Source organism: Leopardus geoffroyi, chromosome A1 (assembly GCF_018350155.1).
Source record: "Leopardus geoffroyi isolate Oge1 chromosome A1, O.geoffroyi_Oge1_pat1.0, whole genome shotgun sequence".
Classification (NCBI taxonomy): domain Eukaryota; kingdom Metazoa; phylum Chordata; class Mammalia; order Carnivora; family Felidae; genus Leopardus; species Leopardus geoffroyi.
Genome location: NC_059326.1, coordinates 145,145,096 through 145,166,450, shown reverse-complemented (window position 1 = coordinate 145,166,450; position 21,355 = coordinate 145,145,096). Strand labels below are relative to the sequence as shown.

General features: G+C 35.9%; 1 protein-coding gene across 5 annotated transcripts in view; it reads left to right on the top strand.

Moving 5' to 3' along the window:
• The window catches only part of SSBP2 (single stranded DNA binding protein 2), a 313,722-nt gene that overhangs the window by 83,086 nt on the left and 209,281 nt on the right, over nt 1-21,355 (top strand). For all 5 annotated transcript variants that reach the window (XM_045497122.1, XM_045497123.1, XM_045497124.1 and 2 more), the window contains exons 2-3: nt 8,529-8,601; nt 20,928-20,989. In XM_045497122.1, the coding sequence (XP_045353078.1) occupies nt 8,529-8,601; nt 20,928-20,989 (135 nt within the window). The remainder of the gene's footprint in view (nt 1-8,528; nt 8,602-20,927; nt 20,990-21,355) is intronic.

Below are 21,355 nucleotides of genomic sequence, written 5' to 3'. Positions count from 1 at the left end.
GGAGGTTTTTGTCATTGGGGATTAATTTTATTAAAAAAACAAACAAACAAACAAACAAATTTACCACCCATAACTAAATGGACTAACTTATTTCTGTAAAAAAGTATTTTTTTTTTTTTTTTTTTTTTTTTTTTTTTGCATATAGGGATTAAATCAGTGTGAAGGAATTGTTTTGGCAATGTTATGTTGTCAAACTGTAGTATTTTATTTGTTATTTATTTATTTATTTTTAATGTTTATTTATTTTTGAGAGACAGAGAGAGACAGAGTGTGAGTGGGGAGGGACAGAGAGAGAGAGAGAAAGACACAGAATTTGAAGAGGCTCCAGGCTCTGAAAGCTGCCATTTAATATAAGAAAACATCCATCCATTCCAAACTTCAGTGATGAAAACTGTTCACATTTTCCCATCTTCTTACATTTAGCAAGGAAAAAGAAAAAAAGATTCAAATAAAGCCTTCATATTAATAGACTCCTATTTGTAATTTTAAAATTCATTCAGTTAGGCCCCGAAAAAAAAAAAAAGAAAAAATTCTTATGGTTAATTCACTGTATGTATAAAGGTGGAAGGATGACAAGATTGTATTACAACTTAAAAAAAAAACAAAAAACACAGCTTATTAGGGTACCAGAGTGGGTCAGTCGGTTAAGCATCCGACTTCGGCTAAGGTCGTGATCTCACAGTCTGTGAGTTTGAGCCCTTTTCAGTTTCAACACTACATCTTTTTGGAATATTAAAAGGATAGTGTGAAAAAGACAGGTTCTCTAATTGGTAATAGACCTAAGTTTGAAAAGTAGATACAGGATATTACGGGCAGACTGATAGACATGGTCATTTATTGGTAGTTGGACTTTCCACTATATAGACACTTACCTAATAATATTTCTACATAGTTCATAACTCTGTCTCCCTCACAGGAAAATCGTGAGGCGTAATAAAATGTTATCCACACATTACAAAAATGTGGTACGTATTATAGTATTTATTCCTGAAAAGTTTTGTAAATATTAAATTACTTGTTGGGGTGCCTGGTGGCCCAGTCGGTTAAGTGTCTGACTTCGGCTCAGGTCATGATCTTGTGGTTTGTGAGTTTGAGCCCCATGTCAGGCTCTGCTGGCAGCTCAGAGCCTAGAGCCTCCTTCAGATTCTGTGTCTTCCTCTCTGTGCCCTCCCTCCCTTGCTCACGCTCTGTCTCTCTCTCAAAAATAAACAAACATTAAAAAATCTAAAAAACATTATATGTTATTATAACTGGCATATGTAATATAAAGGAAACTTGATGAATCCTGTTCAGCAGATAAACATGTCCTTTCTATAATATCAAGTCATATCCACTTTTAACTGTTTTATAAATTTAGATTTAAAAAACATTAGGCCATTTTTATTAGCTGACTGTTGTGAAATAATGATTTTTTTAAATTTTATTTTTAATTTTTTTAAATTTACATCCAAATTAGTATATAGTGCAACAATGATTTCAGGGGTAGATTCCTTAGTGCCCTGTACCCATTTAGCCCATCCTGCCTCCCACAACCGCTCCAATAACCCTCAGTTTGTTCTCCATATTTATGAGTCTCTTCTGTTTTGCCCCCCTCCCTGTTTTTATATTATTTTTGTTTTCCTTCCCTTATGTTCATCTGTTTTGTCTCTTAAAGTCCTCATATGAGTGAAGTCATGATTTTTGTCTTTCTCTGACTCATTTCACTTAGCATAATACCCTCCAGTTCCATCCACGTAGTTGCAAATGGCAAGATTTCATTCTTTTTGATTGCTGAGTAATACTCCATTGTGTGTGTGTGTGTGTGTGTGTGTGTGTGTGTGTGTGTGTGCATGTTTATGTATATATATGCCACATCTTCTTTATCCATTCATCCATCAGTGGATATTTGGGATTTTTCCATACTTTGGCTATTGTAGATAGTGCTGCTATAAACATGCGGGTGCATGTGTCCCTTCGAAACAGCACACCTGTACCCCTTGGGTAAATGCCTAGTAGTGCAATTGCTGGGTCATAGGGTAGTTCTATTTTTAGTTTTTTAAGGAACCTTCATACTGTTTTCCAGAGTGGCCGTACCAGCTTGCATTCCCATGATATAATGATTTTTAAAAATTTTTGTAAAGTATATTTATTTATTTTGAGAGGCAGAGAGAGCAAGTTGAGGAGGGGTAGAGAGTGAGGGGTACAGAGAATCCCAAGCAGGCTTCACACCATCAGCACACAGAGCCTGATGCAGGGCTTGAACTCATGAACCATGAGATCATGAACTGAGGCAAAACCAAGAGTCATATGTTTAACTGGTTGAGCCACCCAGGTGCCCCAAATAATGTTTTTTAAAATAAAGATGTATTAGAGGTGCCTGGGTGGCTCGGTCGGTTAAGCATCTGACTTCGGCTCAGGTCATAATCTCACGGTCCGTGAGTTCGAGCCCCGCGTCGGGGTCTGTGCTGACAGCTCAGAGTCTGGAGCCTGTTTCAGATTCTGTGTCTCCCTCTCTCTCTGTCCCTCCCCTGTTCATGCTCTGTCTCTCTCTGTCTCAAAAATAAATAAACGTTAAAAAAATTTTTTTAATAAAAATAAAAAAAAATAAAGATGTATTATACACACACACATAGATAATTGATATATGTACATATACATGTATGTAGAAAGAGAGTTAGGAATTAGCTCTGAACTATAGAACACATTCACCTTTTATTTATGCATACCTTGGAAACTTGTTTGCAAATTAACAATCCTGTCTTAGAAATCTTTTTAATATCTTGCCTGTAGGTCCTTATTTTCTACAATTTCCTTGGAGGAAGAGATTTAATATCAAATTAGATTATAGAAAGAATTGAGTGAATTTAGGTCTTTACCCCTTTCTCAGACCGTAAAGTACTTCATTTACAAGGATAGTTGAGAATTCACTATAAGACTCATGAGTGACAATATCTCTTGTAGATGCTTTATTAGTATATACTTAGTTGTTCTAGTACTGTTAAATGATAGGTGTGTAATAGAGTTCGTTCATATGAATGGTAAAAATTTGTTTCTTTGTTAGATTTTATAATTTTCACGAAGTAAATTTGAAATAATTTTACTTGCTCATGTGGTAGTGACATTTTCTTAGATTTTTTTTTAATGTTTATTTATTTTTGAGACAGAGAGAGAGAGCATGAATGGGGGAGGGTCAGAGAGAGAGGGAGACACAGGATCCGAAGCAGGCTCCAGGCTCTGAGCTGTCAGCACAGAGCCCGACTCGGGGCTCAAACTCACGGACCGTGATATCATGACCTGAGCCGAAGTCGGATGCTTAACTGACTGAGCCACCCAGGCACCCCGACAGTTTCTTAGATTTCTAAGTTCAGGAGTTAAGCAGAGAGAATTCACTTAAGTGCTTATTGAATAAATTTATAATTAAATTCTGAATTATATTTTCAAACATGAAATTAACTAATGTAAAATATTTCACTGTAACTTCAGCTAGTTTCTTCTTCATTTCTTCATTCATTCATTCATTCATTCTCTGTTCTATATAATCTTTGGCTAAAAATTATTGTGCATTAAGCTTTTCTACATTTAGGATAATTTCTTTAGCTAGATTCCAGTAATAGAATTACTGGGTCAAAGTTTATAAATTTTTTTTCCAAATTCTTGATGCATATTTATTGCCAAATTGGTTTTGAAAGCATAATACCAGTTTATTGTCCTCAGCATTATTTGAGTGTCCATTTCCTCACATATTATGTGCTTAAGTGAGAATTTAAATCCTATTACTTCTTTAATATATATTTCTTTGATTCACAATATTTAACTTCTCCATGTTTTATTTTATTTTATAACTTATTTTAATGTTTATTTTTGAGAGACAGAGAGACAGAGACAGAGTGTGACTGGGGGAGGGGCAGAGAGAGAGGAAGACACAGAATCTGAAGCAGGCTCCAGGCTCTGAGCTATCAGCACAGAGCCTGAGGCGGAATTCAAACTAATGAACTGTGAGATCATGACCTGAGTTGATGTCAGACTCTGAACGGACTAAGCCCCCCAGGTGCCCTGACAGTCTCCATGTTTTAAAATTAGTCATGATATTTGTTATTGTCCCTGCCCATTTATCTATGTGTTGGGCATTTTTTTCATATTAGTTATTTCTATATTTTCTATATATCAAAAGTACCTAAATGCCCCTGCCCCGGAAAAAAAAAAAAATCACTACCCAAATTAAGTCAAACAACAAACTGGGGAAAAATGTTTGCAAAAAGTATTACCAGAGGTTTAATATTTTTATATAGCCAAATATCTTAGATTTTTGTGTAGTGTGAGTGGCACCAAGTTTAAACTTTTGTTGGAGACATAAAACTACCATTATGATTCTTAATTAGAGGACCATGCTATAAGAAATGTTGCCCTCAGGCCTTCAGAAGGACGTATGGGCGTGTTTGTTCCCACCCTAAGTAGGCCATAGGTCTTAATGCTTTCTTTAGGTTTTCTCTCCCCATCTGTACTAATAAGACTTAATTTGTTACTTCTTATTGTTATTAATGTTTCTACCAGTAGCTGTAATTCATGTTTCCTTCTATTCTTTTTCTATACACAGTATGTATACATATACGTATGTATATGTGTGTATAAACTATTATTGGATGATTCTTAATTTTTTATGTATTTGGATCACACTATAATCCACTAGGTTAAATAGCCACTCTAAATCATCAAAAATTATAAATTTTTCAAGGATTCCCAAAAAGGAAAATGAAGTTAATTTGAGAGTATACATGGTTTAAATATTTGCATATTCAATATTTACTTTTAAATTTTTACTGTTCAGTAGAAATTGAATCAAAATGTTGTCTTATGTTTGGTAATATCATGCCAGCAGGCAAGGGACCATGCCATGATTTACCTGCATGGATGGGTAAGTGTTACTCTCCAGTCTTGGAATCATCTGTGTTCAAATGTTATCTTTAACTGCAGGGCTTTCCCCCAGAACCTTCTGGAGTTTCTTATTTCTAGTGGCCCTGACGCCTCTACTATGAGAGCTAATTGGAAATACACAGTACCTGTATCTGAAGCTAGAGCAAATGATTCTGCTCTTGCTGTGGCTCCTAGTGGTTCCTCAGGGGTAGGCAGGGGGATAGAAAGAACTGGCAAATGTGGGAGAGATTGTGACATTAAGGTCCATTACATGACTTGGTAATATATTACTGGATGTGAGAGAATTATGTGAAATTTTAACAGTCATGGGAAAATATTCTTCCCATTTTACAAATGAGGAATTGAAGACTCACATTCTATTTCACTCAAGGTGAGCATGGGTACTATAAACAGGTGGAGAAGATGAATTTAACTTTGGATGTGATCAATTTAAAGAGAAGTATCATGTTAGGAACTTCAAACAGTAATTTAGAGCAGCAGGTTTGGAGTGTAGTAGAGAGGATAGGGCTAAAGAGATAGGTTTGGGAAGTCTTTTGCCCTGAGGTGATAGTTAAAATATTGGAGATTTGCTGGTGATGTATTATGGAGTGGTCATGGTAGCAGAGCCACTCTTTCTGGAGTATAGATCTTGACTGCCTGGCAGCATTAATTTTGTTCAAGGGAGGCTATAGAACTTGGACATATGAGCTAACATTATGGATAGGTTTTTTTCCTGCCCTATCCCACTGTATCACTCTGTTGGTGGTGATGTGCTTGTACTGCACACATTCCAAAGGTAGGAGGACAAGCATACCACTTAGAAGATGCTTCAGAATTTTTAGTTATGTAGTTTGAGACACCTTTTCTCCATTGATTCTGTGACTCTTCCAATAGTTGTTTTTTTTTTTTTTGCTTGTTTGTTTGTTTTTGAAAGTGAGAGAGGAGAGGGGGAGTGGGAGGGGCAGAGAGAGAGAGAGAGAGAGAGAGAGAGAGAGAGAGAGAATCCCAAGCAGGCTCCATGCTCAGTGCAGAACCACACGAAAAGAGGCTTGATCTCAAGACCTCAAGAAATCACGGGTCAGATGCTTAACCAACTGAGCTACCCAGGCTCTCCAGCCAATACATTTTTTATAATCACTGTCTTAGATCCATAGAGAAAGACTAGAGATTGTTGCTTTTAATTCCACTTGTAAAGAGATATTCATTTTATTACATAATTGAGAAAAACATAGTAGAAATATATTAGCCCCTTTAATATTACAAAGAAGAGATTACGAGGAAGTGATTTGCTTAACTTGGAATGAATGGTGTTCATTGCAAGGACGCAGCAACACTTGTGCTGTTCTGGGGTCCATTCCCCTTCCTCCAAGGCCCACCTGCTGTCTCTGCTTCATGCTCTGCCTCTTGCTTCCTACTTTTCCAAGCTTGGTGGAACATCCTTATTGTTCAGCCTTTTCTTGTTTAGTGGGTAACACTGGTTTGGTGCCAGGCCCAAGATTTGACCAACTGTAAGAAATTGCTTTGGGGCCAGGTTTCTTCTCAGGCAGTAGGGTGACACTGTCACTAGCAAGCAATTTTGAGGCTTCATAGTCTCTCCAGGAAAAATTCACAATTCTTTTTTGAGGTGAGATTTGCCACTGTGGTCAGAGAATCATGTGACAGGTTTGGGAGTAGTTAGTGGAAGGACAGGTTGTGTGGGATACGTGTATTTAAAGAACATGTAGTAAGAATCACTAGTAGGTGGGTGCGTGGGTGGCTCAGTCGGTTAAGCGTCTGACTCGGCTCAGGTCATGATCTCTCGGTTTGTGGGTTCGAGCCCTGTGTCGGGCTCTGTGCTGACAGTTCAGAGCCTGAAGCCTGTTTCAGATTCTGTGTCTCCCTCTCTCTCTGCCCCTCCCCTACTCACGCTCCATCTATGTCTCTCAATAATAAATAAACATTAAAAAAAAAAAAAAGAATCACTAGTAGGGATTGTTTGCAACTATAGGAATATTATTATTCCCATATTCATTATGTACTTTGGGGATGAGCCATGTTTCCACAGGAGATAAGGCAATCAAAAGGAAGATATCATGTTCCTCATGTGTGTTAGGGTAGAAAAAGTGTTGAGAAACACGATCTAAGAAGTGTCATTCAACTTGAAGAGGTTAGGAGATGTTTCTAATAACATACTTTTTATCTAAGTGTAATTTTAACAGATGTCTACTCTCTTGTGGTACTTGGTAACCACGGAGTAATTCTCATTTTGAGTGTTTGGCAATTCTGGAATGGGGAAAGAATTGAATGGACAGAGCAATTGAATTTCTACTAGCTTTCTCTTTTCATGTCACGCATGATATTTTTCGTGAAAATGAAGAAAATATTCATTTTTGCAAATGCTATCAGTCTTTAACAATCAGAAATTCACTTGGCAAGAGAAATGGTGTAGCTCTACAGAATTGTGGTTATTATTACATTGTTTTGTTTACTGTAAACCTGGCTTAATATTGGTAAATATAGTGTAGCAGAAACTGAACTGTTGTGAGCTATCTGGGCATCAGTCCAAGATATCATTAAAAATACTGCCTCAGACTAATTTGAGTTTATGAATAATATTTTGTTAACAGCTCAACTGAAATTGAGCCACATGGTGTAGCTTAAAATTCTGAATCCACAAGATAATGAGAATAGTACAAGTGTATAGTGCATACTTAATATTCTATATTTAAATGATAAATTTATATGTAATTTTGTGTTAACTTGTAAACTATAAGCATCCAAATGCTTAATATGATTTGCTGTTTTTAAAGTTTGCTTAATGCTGTGGTTTGCTGATAATTTGAATTCTTACAAACTAATATACTATGTTATTGGTTTAATAATCATACCTAAAGACTAAGGACAGGTTGCCTGAACAAATATTAAAATGGACTTTGAGTACCCATATTAGCATAGAGATGTGCAAATAGCTGGAGTTTATGTTAATATTCACCAAGAAGATTGGAGGATATAAAGTTGTTGGAAAGGTCCAATTACTTAATTCATTTATTTTAATAATGAAAGATAATAATTATAACAATAGGTTATGGAGATTATTAATGTTGAGTTATAAATTATCAATTATATTAGGCATGACAAAGGGAACGAGGTTATGATAAGTGACATGATCAAAGACAAAATCCCCTTTTAGATGTTTCTTGTCAAGAAAAGCTATATTTGCTTTTTTTCTTTGTGTGCTATTTTAATTAGTTTAAGTTCTTTCTGAACAGACATGTATAAACTCCCATTAAATAGCAATGGGAAGAGTTGTTTTTCTGTCACTGTTAGTGTGTAAGATATTTTTGTAATGAAAAGGTATGTGCATTAAAGAGTGAATTTTAAATATACATCTTCTCGGGGTGCCTGGGTGGCTCAGTCAGTTAAGCTGCTGACTTCGGCCCAGGTCATGATCTCGCGGTCCGTGAGTTTGAGCCCCGCGTTGGGCTCTGTGCTGACAGCTCAGAGCCTGGAGCCTGTTTCAGATTCTGTGTCTCCCTCTCTCTGACCCTCCCCCGTTCATGCTTTGTCTCTCTCTGTCTCAAAAATAAATAAACGCTAAAAAAAAAAAAAAAAAATTAAAAATATACATCTTCTCAATACATACTTTATTTATTTTCCAGGTTAGCACTCTACGTATATGAATATCTGCTCCATGTAGGAGCTCAGAAATCGGCCCAAACATTTTTATCAGAGGTATGTTTTCTTTATTTTTTATATTTTATTTTAATATCTTATAGAAGTGGATGCAAATATTCTGTAACAATTATTTGGAAAAACTGTCATTACATACTATACAGAGAATGCTCAAGTTATCAGTATGCCTCATACTCTTTGTAGATTATTTGTAAGCATTTTTAGTACTGCATTTTCATGCCAATAAGCTTCTACTCAACTTTTTAGCCATTTATCCCCCTGTAGAAATAGAAACTAATATTAGCCTTGGCAACAGTAATCAAGAAAGCAAATTTGCTTTAAAAAAAAAAAAAAAGACAATTATCACCATATCTCTAGTTTTAGCAGTGTCTTATTTTGGCATTATTCATAATTTTGGAAAATATGAGTTTTGTTTGTTTTTATTTTGTATGGATAATAGTGGATTTATGACTAAATTTAGTTAGAAAACATTTTGATAATCTTATTTCAGGTTTTTGTTTCTTTGTGTATTTTTCTCTTCACATTTTTCAGTTTAAATTTCAGCTTTCTTACAATGGTACTTTTTCTTCTTCAATTTATATAATGATGAGGATGAGGAGGATTTTACTGACTTCTGTTCCATGTCAGGCACATAATATGCCAAGGTACTTTACATATATTATCTTGAATTCTTTTAAGAAATTTGTTAGGCAGATGGTATTATTCCTGTTTACTGATAAGAACAGCAGGGCTCAGAGAATTTATATAACTGGCTCATAGTCATGTAGCTGAGTGAATTGCAGAATTGGAATTCAAACTTAGATCTTCATTTATTCCAAAGCTTCTGGTGTTCCCCCCATATTGGTTCTGTCCAGTTTGCTATTCATTAGCTTTATGTGGCTTTTTCAACGCTTGAAATACGACTAATCCTGTACACACTGGATTTTGAAGATTTAGTGTGAACAGAAGAATATAAAATATCAGTCATTTAAAGTTTTTGATCGCACATTGGAATGATACTATTGTAGATATATTGGGTAAAATAAATTACTAAAATTAATTTTACCATTTTCTTCTTTTTTAATGTGGTCACTAGAGAATTTAAAGGTACATATGCAGCACTTATCTGTGGCCTATGTTTGTATTTTTATGGGACAAGTCCTAGTCAAAATAATATTTCTAGTGATCTCGTTAGTTTGACCTCCACCAGATCAGGGACACGACAGGCTATTCCTTGACCAAAGTGCCTTGCTAGAGTACAACCTTCTTGAGAATCACTTATTCCTAAAACAAATACACAAGTAAACACATATAACCTCCAATCTTTTATCTAATTAATTAGTATATGTGAACTATTAGGGCCTATTTGCAAATAAGGAATTTGAGAGGTATGTCCAGAACATATAAGAAGTCAATTATTTTAACGTAGAATGAATATATAGAGTGTAATAAAATTGGATTTTAAAGTTTATTCAAATCAAAACAGAAGTTTAGTGTATTTATATCTTCTTAAATCATTAATTAGAAGACTTTGTGTATGACCTTTCTTGCCACATTGACTGCTGGTTTTTTCAGAGGCAGTGACTGAGATTGTAAAAAGGATGCTCCTAATATTTGTATGCTTAATCACTGCCAACTTCCAGTATGTTTAAAAGAAACTAAAGACAGCCATGCAGATTTAAAATTATTATTTTAGGGGCGCCTGAGTGGCTCAGTCGGTTAAGTGTCCAACTTTGGCTCAGGTCATGATCTCAAGGTTTGTGAGTTCGAGCCCTGCCTCATGCTCTCTGCTATCAGCACAGAGATTGCTTGGGATCCTCTCTCTTCCTCTCTTTTTCTCTCCCTCCCCCACTCACATGTGTGTGCTCTTTCCCTCAAAAATAAACATTAAACAATTATTTATTTATTAAAAAATAATTTTTAATATTTATTTTTGAGAGAGACAAAGAAAGAGTGAGAGAGGGGCAAAGAGAAAGGGAGACACAGAATCTGAAGCAGGCTCTAGGCTCTGGGCTGTCAACACAGAGCCTGACACCCAGGCAGCCCCCAGAAAAATTTTTTGAAATAAAATTTTTATTTTAATGCAGTTGAAAACATGATGAAACTTTAATGAAGAGATTTACTGATCTCTTTCCTTAGGTCAGGAAACATTTGGAATTGACTCATCTTGCTGAATCCTCAGGGGTCCCCATGACTATATTTTCTTACCAACTTTATAACATGTCAGATGCAGTGATTATTAAACTTCATCAAAAAAGAAAAATGTTGTTGATTTATTTAAGGAAGTTCAGCTGTTTTGACTCAAATGGATCATGTGGATTGAGCATAACTAGGTTGAGATAACTAGATAATGTACTGATACACCTTGAGCTCAATGGAAAATGGATATATAAATTTTCTAGGGCTATTTGGTAAAAATAAAATTACAATTTCAGAAGACATTCACACTTTTCTGACAAGTATTTACCAAGATTTTATTTTCTCTGGCTTCATTTGGAATACAAAACTGAAGTTTCTCTGAATTATCAGTCTGGTTCAGTTTCACAAGAGGAATCAATTAAGCTGAAAACAAACTATTGTCACCAAGAAGATACATTATTTCTGGATTTTGGAGATGAGTGTGTGTGATTCTGAGAACCGTTCTTTACTTTCTAGCTTGCCAAACTCTGAGTGGCACTGTGAAAATACATTCTCATTACCTAAATATCCAATATAGTGTTTGCCATATTGTAGGGAATGGCTAGATTAATTGAGGTGTAAGTTTGCCAAAATGTAAAAGAATAAGTTAGATCTATTTGGACTTAATATGGATAGACTTCCAAAACATTTTCAAATAAAAGAAGCAAGCTGAAGTATGCCATTTACATGGAAACCTTTGAACATCAAGGAACATGATGCAATACTGTGTATTTTTGTGTGTACATATTTATGAGTGTGAAGTATATTGAGAGGTCTGAAAGAATATACATGCCAGACTAGTTTCTGAGAGTAGGAATTTTAAAGTGATTAGAGGGGAATTTTATCCTTACTTGCATATACATATATGCCACATATGCCGTACACACACACACACACACACACACACACATATAGTTTGTACAGTTATTTACAAGTAAAAATAATAGAAAATACAAAATTATCTCAATTTTAAAATGGAAGCCTGGAGGTTGATTTGTGATAGGCCATTTGAGTGCACCCTAAAGTTCTAAATAATTTCATTTGGTTAAATTTCGGTACTTTTCTATCTCATACTAAGTACTAATTTCGGTACTAATCTCTCTCATACTAAGTTTTCACAATACCTAGCTGCTTGTATTTGCCTATACATACTATAGATTTCTATCTCTGGGCTTTACTCTACCTAATCCTCACCCTCCTCACCTGACTAGCTTAGAAGTAGCTTTTCCTAGGAATGCTTTCTTAGGCTTCACTTCTTTAAGTTGATAGTGCACTCCTACTGAAGACTTCTGACACTGTTTCAGGAAGCTTGGACTTGATCTTCTTGGAAAAGGGAGCTTTTGAAATGTTGTTGTTGTTGTTTTTAATTTTTTTTTAAACATGTATTCATTTTTGAGAGTGTGAGAGACAGAGCGTGAGTGGGAGAGGGGCAGAGAGAGAGGGAGACACAGAATCTGAAGCAGGCTCCAGGCTCCGAGCTGTCAGCACAGAGCCCCACGCGGGGCTCAAGCTCACGGACTGTGAGATTATGACCTGAGCTGAAGTTGGACGCTTAACCGACTGAGCCAGCCAGGTGCCCCAGGCTTTGGAAGGTTTTTAAGTAAAAGAAAAACATAGTTTGGTTTGTACTCTGGTATCTGTGTGAATGGTGGTACCCCTTCCCTCCCCTCCCAACTATGGTTTGTAAAGAAAGGAGAATGTAATCTTTTAGAGCTTTGTACCCTAGTTAGCATTGCTTTCTCTCTTATTTTTACTTGGATCATATGGAAAATTTAAGTCGGCTTGTTGTAGAACCAGTTCTTAAGTAATTTGAGAAATAAAGGACCATCTTATCTAAATTCTGGTGAGTCTGTCCCCAAGTATTTTTACATAATTCACAAGAGTTACACAAGGAACTTAAGGAAAAACTAGGGAGACCTGTTTATTTGGGTTGGGTATTGTGATAAAAAGGAAATGATTGAAATAGCACCAATTACTCAGATGTTCAATGTTCCTATACTGAAGAAGTTAGAATCATGAGGGTATGGATGACTATGACGTTAATGAGCCCTTTGGCACCAGGATTTGCTGTGCTGGGCCATCTCTTTCCTTAGTATGGGTTTACTTATGCATGAAGTTGCGAGAAAGTCAAATTGGAACTCTCCGTATCATCTGAACAAGTAAACCGTGTATCTCAGCAGCCCAGGCTGTCACGGGATTTGGCCTTTCTGATAATGCCCTTTGCCTGGTCTGTCAGAAACTGAACTGCTCTTGATAGTTTTTATTATCAGCCAGAAGAATAGGGCACTATTAACCCAGCATTTTTTTTTTTTTTTTTTTTTACTAGTTAAAAGAGGTAGCATTGAACTAATGATAGAAATCAAAACATCTCTCTACCCAGGTTATGTTAACTAGTTCATTGTTAGATCTGATTCATGATAAATTCTAAATCATTACCTGAATGTTGTTTTCTAAGGCCTTAACGTTTCTACGACCTTAAATATTTTTACCTTCAACAGGACAAAATTGAAAATTCTTTAGAAATGTTTTCAATGTAGAGCTCTTCTTCACCTTTATCTTTTATTATCCTTCAGTATTCAAAAATTACATACAGAATGTTAAGAAATCTTTACAATTTGGGGAGGGGAAAGAAAAGAAATCTTTACAATTCTGTATCAATTTTTTGTTACTTTGAGTTCATTGGAAGCTATCCTTTCTTGGTTATCTCATTTCATTATGCAAAGACAATTCCAACTCATACCTGAAATTTTGCATGGTATTTATCATGCCTCCGCATAAGGCTTGGTGACCTCACCAAATAAGTTAATTAGAATGTTGCAGAGATCAAGATTTTTCCCCCTTCTTAAGAATTTTACATTGTTTAGATTTCTAGCCCTTATTTGCCATAAATTAGCCTGTAAGTTAGTCAGAAAGAGAAGCTTGAAAACATCCAACAGATTGCTTCTTCAGATTTTATTAGGAATGCTCAGTTATTGAACATAACAGATTCTAAAATACTTTTCTTTCTCTTTACCTTTCACTGAGAAGAGAAAATAGCAACAATTTCCTAAACAGTTTCTTGAACTATAACTTGGAGGCAACATAGTATTGTGGGTGAGAGCAATTTCTTTGTGGCCAGACTGCTGAGTTTGAATTATGTTCTACATTTTATGTACTTACTCAGTTTTCTTTTCTTTTTCTTTCCTCCTTCCTTCCTTCCTTCCTTCTTGAGAGAAAGTGTAAGCAGGGGAGAGGGGCAGAGGGAGGGAGGGAGGGAGGGAGAGAGAGAGGGAGAGAGAAAGAGAATCTTAAGCAGGTTCCACATTCAGCACAATTCCCGTTGCAGGACTGGACCCTACAACCCTGGGATCATGACTTGAGTGGAAATTAAGAGTCAGATGCTCACCTGACTAAGCCCCCCAGTGCCCCTACTGGTTCAATTTTCTTAATTATAAGAAGAAGGTAATTGCGATAATACTTTAGAATTGTGCTGAGGTTTAAATGAATTAGTGCATGTATATATATAGTACTTAGAAGGGTCTAGCATGTATTACACACTCAAACGTGTTACCTTTAAAATTCTTGACCAATTCTTTTTTATCTTGTGTAGTTTCTCTACTACAGTACAAGTGTAAATATATGGCTCTGTACACCTGTGTGCTCCAGGTATCTCCACTTGAATGGCCTGCAATCCTCCTGCCTTGTGTGGTTACCTTTCCTATCAAAATAGCTCCAGCTCTCATCCCTAATTTATAGGTTCCCACAAGTCTTCTCTGACATCTCCAGGCCTTCCTAGGGGGAGAGGGGGCTTGAGGTTCTCTTTGCTATAATTTCTTGCCCCCACCATTACAGCCCCACTGCTTCTCCTTCTGTGACTGCTGCCTTTTCTTTGCCTGAAGTTTCCTGTTTCTCTCATAGCCTCAGAGCTCCACTGATTTGTTGCTCTTGTGTATAAAAGATTCTTATTGAAGTTAGGGGAAAACTGAAGGGTATTCAGCCTTGTACTGTACAGGCAACAACATCGACTTGAATATCAGACACAACTATTCTTAAGCTTTTTGGTCTCCTTGCCACAGGGAATGTCTTACTCGCTGTTTTCCTGTGGACTCCATTTGCCTTACGTCTTGTTGATTCCTCACAACCTCTCCCGTTTTCTCCTTTTCTGAATCCTTCCAGACTCCTCAGACATCTTCTTCCTGAGAGACTGTCAGCAGCCTCTTAAACTCTTGTTACTTTATCATGTAGTATATTAGGTCTTCGTTCTCTACTTTCAAACCATTCCCAGGGGCCTCTATCTTTCTAGGCCAAAAAATAAAAACAGAAGTTAGAAGGAATCCATCAGGGAGTTTTCCCAATAAAAGGCATCATCTTCGAAAATGGGATGTGTATCTCAGCAGCCCAGTCTCTCACCTGGGTGTAGCCTTTAAGACGACTTCTACCTTCTAGAATGGAGCACCACTATTCAATAAAACTTTATGTGATTAGGAGATGATCTCTAATCTGTGCTTCTAATAATTTCTCCACCAGTATCATGTAACTATTGAGCACTTGAAAAGTGGCTAGAACAATTGAGGAACATTCAGTTAACATAATTATAAATTTAAAGAACCACATATGGCTAGGGGATACCATGTTGAATAGCACGGTTTTGGATTATGTGCTTTAAAATATGAACAGATTTTGGGGTGCCTGGGTGGCTCAGTTGGTTGATCGTCCGACTTTGGCTTAGGTCATGATCTCGCTGTCTGTGAATTCGAGCCCCGCATCAGGCTTGCTGCTGTTAGCCTGTCAGTGCAGAGCCTGCTTCGGATCCTCTGTCCTCCTCTCTCTGCCCCTTCCCTGCTTGTGCTTTCCCAAAACTAAATAAATATTAAAAAATATATATATATGGACAGGTTTTTCTTTCTGTCTTATGTCTATTTGGTTAATTTTTAAAATTAAAATGTCATTTTTTTTCCTTTTTTTTTTTTTACATTTAGTATATTGATGCATCTATACATGGAAGATTTTAGAAAATCTGTCAGAGAGACAGGGAGAGAGAGAATCTGAAGCAGGCTCTGCACTCTTAAGTGCAGAACCTGATGCGGGGCTTAACACTCATGAACCGTGAGATCATGACCTGAGCCAAAATCAAGAGTCAGATGCTTAACTGACAGAGCCACCCAGGCACTCCTACAGGTTTTCTTTTTCTTTTTCTTTTTCTTTTTCTTTTTCTTTTTCTTTTTCTTTCTTTTTTTTTTTTTTTAACCTTTCTGTTTTATTTATTTATTTTTTTTTGAGAGACACAGACAGCATGAGTGGGGGAGGGGCAGAGAGAGGGAGAGAGAGGATCCCAAGCACTCTATGCCTGTCAGCACAGAGCTTGATGTGGGACTTGAACTCATGAAACCCACAGATCATGACATTAGTTCTGGCCAAAAGTTGAATGCTTAATGCTTAGCTGACTAAGCCACACAGGTGTCCCACAAGTAGTTTTTACTTTTAATGAGAAATCCTGTGACTATTATCTCAGACTTTAAAGGCAAGGAATTAGGAAAAGTATATGACATGTTAAAAATGGCTAACACATTCTTTTATAACTGAATTTTTTTCTCAAAGAAGATTTAAAAAGCACTACAGGTTCTTTTGTTAACACAGAAATTAGCTCTATCTGTTTATGGTATTAATAATTTTGAATATTGGTTCTCAAGAAGTATGAAAGGATTTAGGAATACTCTGCGAAGTTTGGAGCTCATAAGCTTCAAAACTACTGCTGTACTATTGGAGATGCTGTCGAAGTGGGTCTGGATCATTCAAAAAGGTCCCACATTGACAAGGCTGGAACCTCTGAAAAGGTGCTGCTGACATCCAGAATTGTCCCCTGCTGCTGCTGCTGCTGCTACAACAGCAGCTACTTCACTTCTGGAGCCAGGGGCAGGAAGCTTCTCTTCTTCCCCCTGCTCTTTGGTCTCCAGCTACTGTCCTCCTGCTGGCAGAACTGAACAGGAAACTAGCTGGCAGGGAGCCCAAGAACTGTAATTTTCAGAGTCCCAGCACCTAGTGTAGAATGGAGTATAGAAGGGTGAGTGTGGGGCCTAGAGATAATAGTTGAATTACCAATATCCCTTGCCAGAAGCAAATAATGATGAAAAGTTAAGCAAGTGTGTGTGTGTGTGTTTTTGTGTGTATCAGTTTTTATTTATACAAGTACTAATTTATTATATATACTGTTACATGCTTTGATTTTTGTTTCGTTTGTTTGACTTCACTTTGTTTGGTTCATGAAACTTCATAATTTTTTTTTAAGTTTATTTATTTTGAGAAAGAGAGAGAGAGAGAGAGGCTGGGAGGGGCAGAGGGAGAGAGAGAATCCCAAGCATGCTTTGCACTATCAGCACAGAGCCCAATGCAGGGCTTGATCACGCAACCCTGGGGTCATGACCTGAACCGAAATCAAGAGTTGGGCATTTAACTGACTGAGCCACCCAGGCGTCCCACTTCTTCGTTCTTTTTATGATGCTAGGGTATTTCTTTCTATGAAATGTGCTGTGATATATTTTACCATCACATTTAGGTTGTTTTGCAATTACAAACAATGCTTCACTGAAAATTATTATATTTATGATTTTGCACACACGATCATAGGATACATTCCTAGAAGAAGAATTGCTCTTTCAGATAGTATGGGCACTTGTAAATTATAATTCTCATTTATAAACCATATGGCATGTCTTACCCCTACCAATTTACTTTTTGTTCATTCAATATTTGGTGCTACACCTATATAGAAATGCTGAAAATCCCAGGTCATATAGTAGAGACACAGCATAACCACAGACAGGGCCTTTAAATGTAGAAAATGGCAGTGGGAATGGGCATCATGATTTATGCATAAGTTACCAGAGAATAGAGCTTTCAGCTGGGCAAATGATGGAAGGAAGGAAGGTGGATGATTCAACAACAAAAAGCCCTAGGACAAAGAATACATATTGGAGCTAGGATAATGGAAGAAGGAAAAATAGAATTAAGAGAGAAAAATTATTTGCATAGATGTCATTCAAACACCAAAAAAGCCTGAAGCCTGTGAAACTCAATACAACAGAAAATGCCTTTTCATAAAAAGCAGAATTGTTTCTAAAATGACTATTGACATTTAGAAGTATTTTCTGGCCATTCCTCAACCATATCCATCATTAATACATGTTTGCTAAAAAAAATTAAATTTCAGAGATGAATATGATATTAAAATAAAAGTCACCCTTTACCTTTTTCCAGAGGTAATAGTTGTAAGTTTGGTATGATTTCTTTAAATGTATACACTGAAATGCACATATACATATGCATACATTTTTTTAAAAGAAAAGGTTTATATTATATATATTATTCTTCAATCTTCCACATCTCCCACTTGAAAAACCAATATAGCATGGCTGTCTTTCATTTGGTATGTTGTATTCTTTTTAATGATTGCACACTCTTCTATAGTATGCAAGTATCAAAATATATTTTTATATTCACTATTGGTGAATGTTTTCAGGTTTCATTTTTTTAATGTTTATTTTTTTTGAGAGAGAGAGCACACGTGTATGTGAGTGGGGGAGGGGCAGAGAGAGAGGGAGAAAGAGAATCCCAGCAGATTCAGATCTGTAGATCAGCATCATCTCATGCTTCCTATAAGCAAATAATACCTGGAGTAGTAATTAGTTTGGAGGCAAAAAATAGCATTCACTATGGAAACCTATTCCTATGTAGAACCCTTTCTTCTTTAGAAATACCTAAAGCATTGATTGTTTATTCAGTAGTTATCAAAGGATGGCTTTTGTGTTCATTTCAATACGACGGACCAAAGTTTTACCTGTTTCTGTCACATACCTGAAATTTAAAGTGAGAAAGATGAACTTTACGTAGTAAAGAATTTTATAAGGATGAAAAAAGATGATGTATGTGAAACATTTTGAGCTTCTCTGATGAACAGTAAGATGTAATAACTGTTTAAAATATAAATGCATTAGTTTAGATTCCTTTCACAAAAGTGCCTATTGAGTGTAAACCATGTAGGTATTTTCCCCAACTACTTTATCTTGTGAAATTGCTGATGGTTGGTTGTGGAAGTCCAGGAAGGAAACTGCTGAGCACCAGATATGGAGCAGTGGGACTCATGTTAGACTGTGAGACTAATCCTGCTGCCAGCACAGTCTGGCATTGGAACCTAGTCATGCCACTTTAATGTAAGTCATCACACCCTCTCCTTTTAATTGAGAATAGTGCTGTCTGCTTTTTTTTCATAATCCTATCTGTAAGTCAGGATGACCTGAGATGAAATGTAAGGATGCTACTTTAAAAAGCTCGCTGTTCATCTCATTAGGATGATTCCAGGAATTAGGAATATTTGTGTGTCTGGGCACATCTGTGAGGGTCATTATTATGCCCTCTCAAGAAGACATCAAAAAGTGAACAAAAAGAGAAAAGATTGAGAGATATATGAGACACAGGTTTTTGACTAAATTATAACTTTAGCAGGACATCAGAGTTTTGTTATCCTAAGACTCATTATGTACTACCATTCCTTTTTTCATGAACTAAGAAGATACAATAAATGATTAATTGGAATTCAGATAAAAAGTAGTATGGATTTAAAAATTGTTTGTGTTGGGGTGCCTGGGTGGCTCAGTCAGTTAAGTGTTTGACTCTTGATTTTGGCTCAGGTTATGATCTCACAGTCATGGGATCGAGCTCCATATCAGGCTCCATGCTGGGTGTGGAACATACTTAAGATTCTCTGTCCCTCTCTCCCTGCCCCACCCCTGTGTGTATGCGTGTGTGAGAATTCAAGTTCGGATTTGGCTTTTATTTGTATAACATAATCTGGTTCATTGTTCATATATAGATAATTTCTTTGTTTTTTGAGAGCAAATTACTGCAAAGCTTACATTGGTTTACATTTTGTATATTTAAGAACTCTAAAAAAAACGATGATTTCAGTGATTTTAATTATGTTTTTTCATCTTTAAGCAGTTACTTTTTTCTTTTTTTAATTTCAGGCCACTTTCTGAGTTCCTATCTTAAAACTTTTTTTTTTTTTAAATCCTTTAGAACAAAAATTTCTAAGTTCTTCCATAGTAGGTGATAGAAAGAATTCCTTGTTTTTTTTTTAAATCTATAATTATGTAGTTTTTTACTTCCTCTTTATATTAAGGTCCTATGGGCATATTTTGCTAATTGGGATATTGTTAAATAATTTTTAATTATTTAAACTAAAAAACTAAATCATACTTATACATAAAGATAGAACCGTGGGTTTGTGACCCCTGAAATCAAGAGCCCCTTCTCTGAATGAATCAGCCAGGCACTCCTACATAAAGATTGTTTACGATACCTTTCTGGATCACCTTAGTTAAAATTACAGCTCACTTCTTACTTTTTTCCTTTTTTTTTTTTTTTTTTTTTTTTTGTCCTTCTCTGCTTTGTTTTCCTCCTTAGCATTTGTTGCCTGCTACTTTTAATATAAATACAATCTCCTTTTTTTTCTTTTTGCTTTGTTTATGGTCTGTCTTCTCTATAAAGTATAATCTCCCTGAATGCAAAGATTTTTATCTTTTGTTTACTCCTATCAGTGCTTAGAAAAGGCACTGTATAAATCCTACCCAGTTTTCAAATCTCTAAATTTAATTTGTAAACAGTATTTAGTGAGAAATTTTAATTTTTAAGAGATACTGACCTTGTTTTAAATTTTTGGTAGTGAATGCCAAGCCATCTGAAATATAAATATTGGGAAAGTTAATATCATCTTTTTTAAACTGTTATTTTATGGAAGACATATGCCTTCTTACTCTCATCCCCTCAAATCAGGAATTTGTTTAAAATACCAATCCTCAAGGCATCATTGGGAGTCTGCACATATTAAGCCCAGACATTTGCACATTTCTGGATTAGTGGTGATTAATTAAAATGCAGTTTTGATGTGCCTTAAGATCCTGAGATACCTCAAATTCCAGAAGTCTCTCTTAAAAATCGGGCACAGTGGGAAGCAAATTCAGGAAAATACTGCTGGCATCTTCTCTCATGAACCACCAAATCAACAAATAACTATGTAAAATGAGCTCTTGTAAAACTTGAGTAAAGAATACTATCAAAATGATTAAAATCTCATATATTAACTTAGTGTTTTTAATGGGGAAATATTGCTTTGTAATATGTGTGGGAAAAGGTATTATTAAGAAAGTATTTAATATCTCTTTTATTCATTTTAGATAAGATGGGAAAAAAACATCACATTGGGGGAACCACCAGGATTCTTACATTCTTGGTGGTGGTAAGTATCTTTTATTCCATTTTTATTAGATTGATGATGTATTCTTGTAGGCCTGCACTATACCTGTTTATTATTTCATGTTTATTTTTAATTTTTTTTCATTTTCTATAATTATTTTCTGAAAGATAGCACTTAAAAAGCCAAAGTCAAAACCAGAATTAGTGTTCTTTAACTTAAAGACACTATTATTAAGTCAAACTGGAGTTGGGTTTGGTATGGAATCTCCAACTGTAAGTATGATTTGGTATGAGTCAGGTTGGGCTGCCATAATACTAATTTTATTTATTTATTTTTTTTAACGTTTATTTATTTTTGAGACAGGGAGAGACAAAGCATGAACGGGGGAGGGTCAGAGAGAGGGAGACA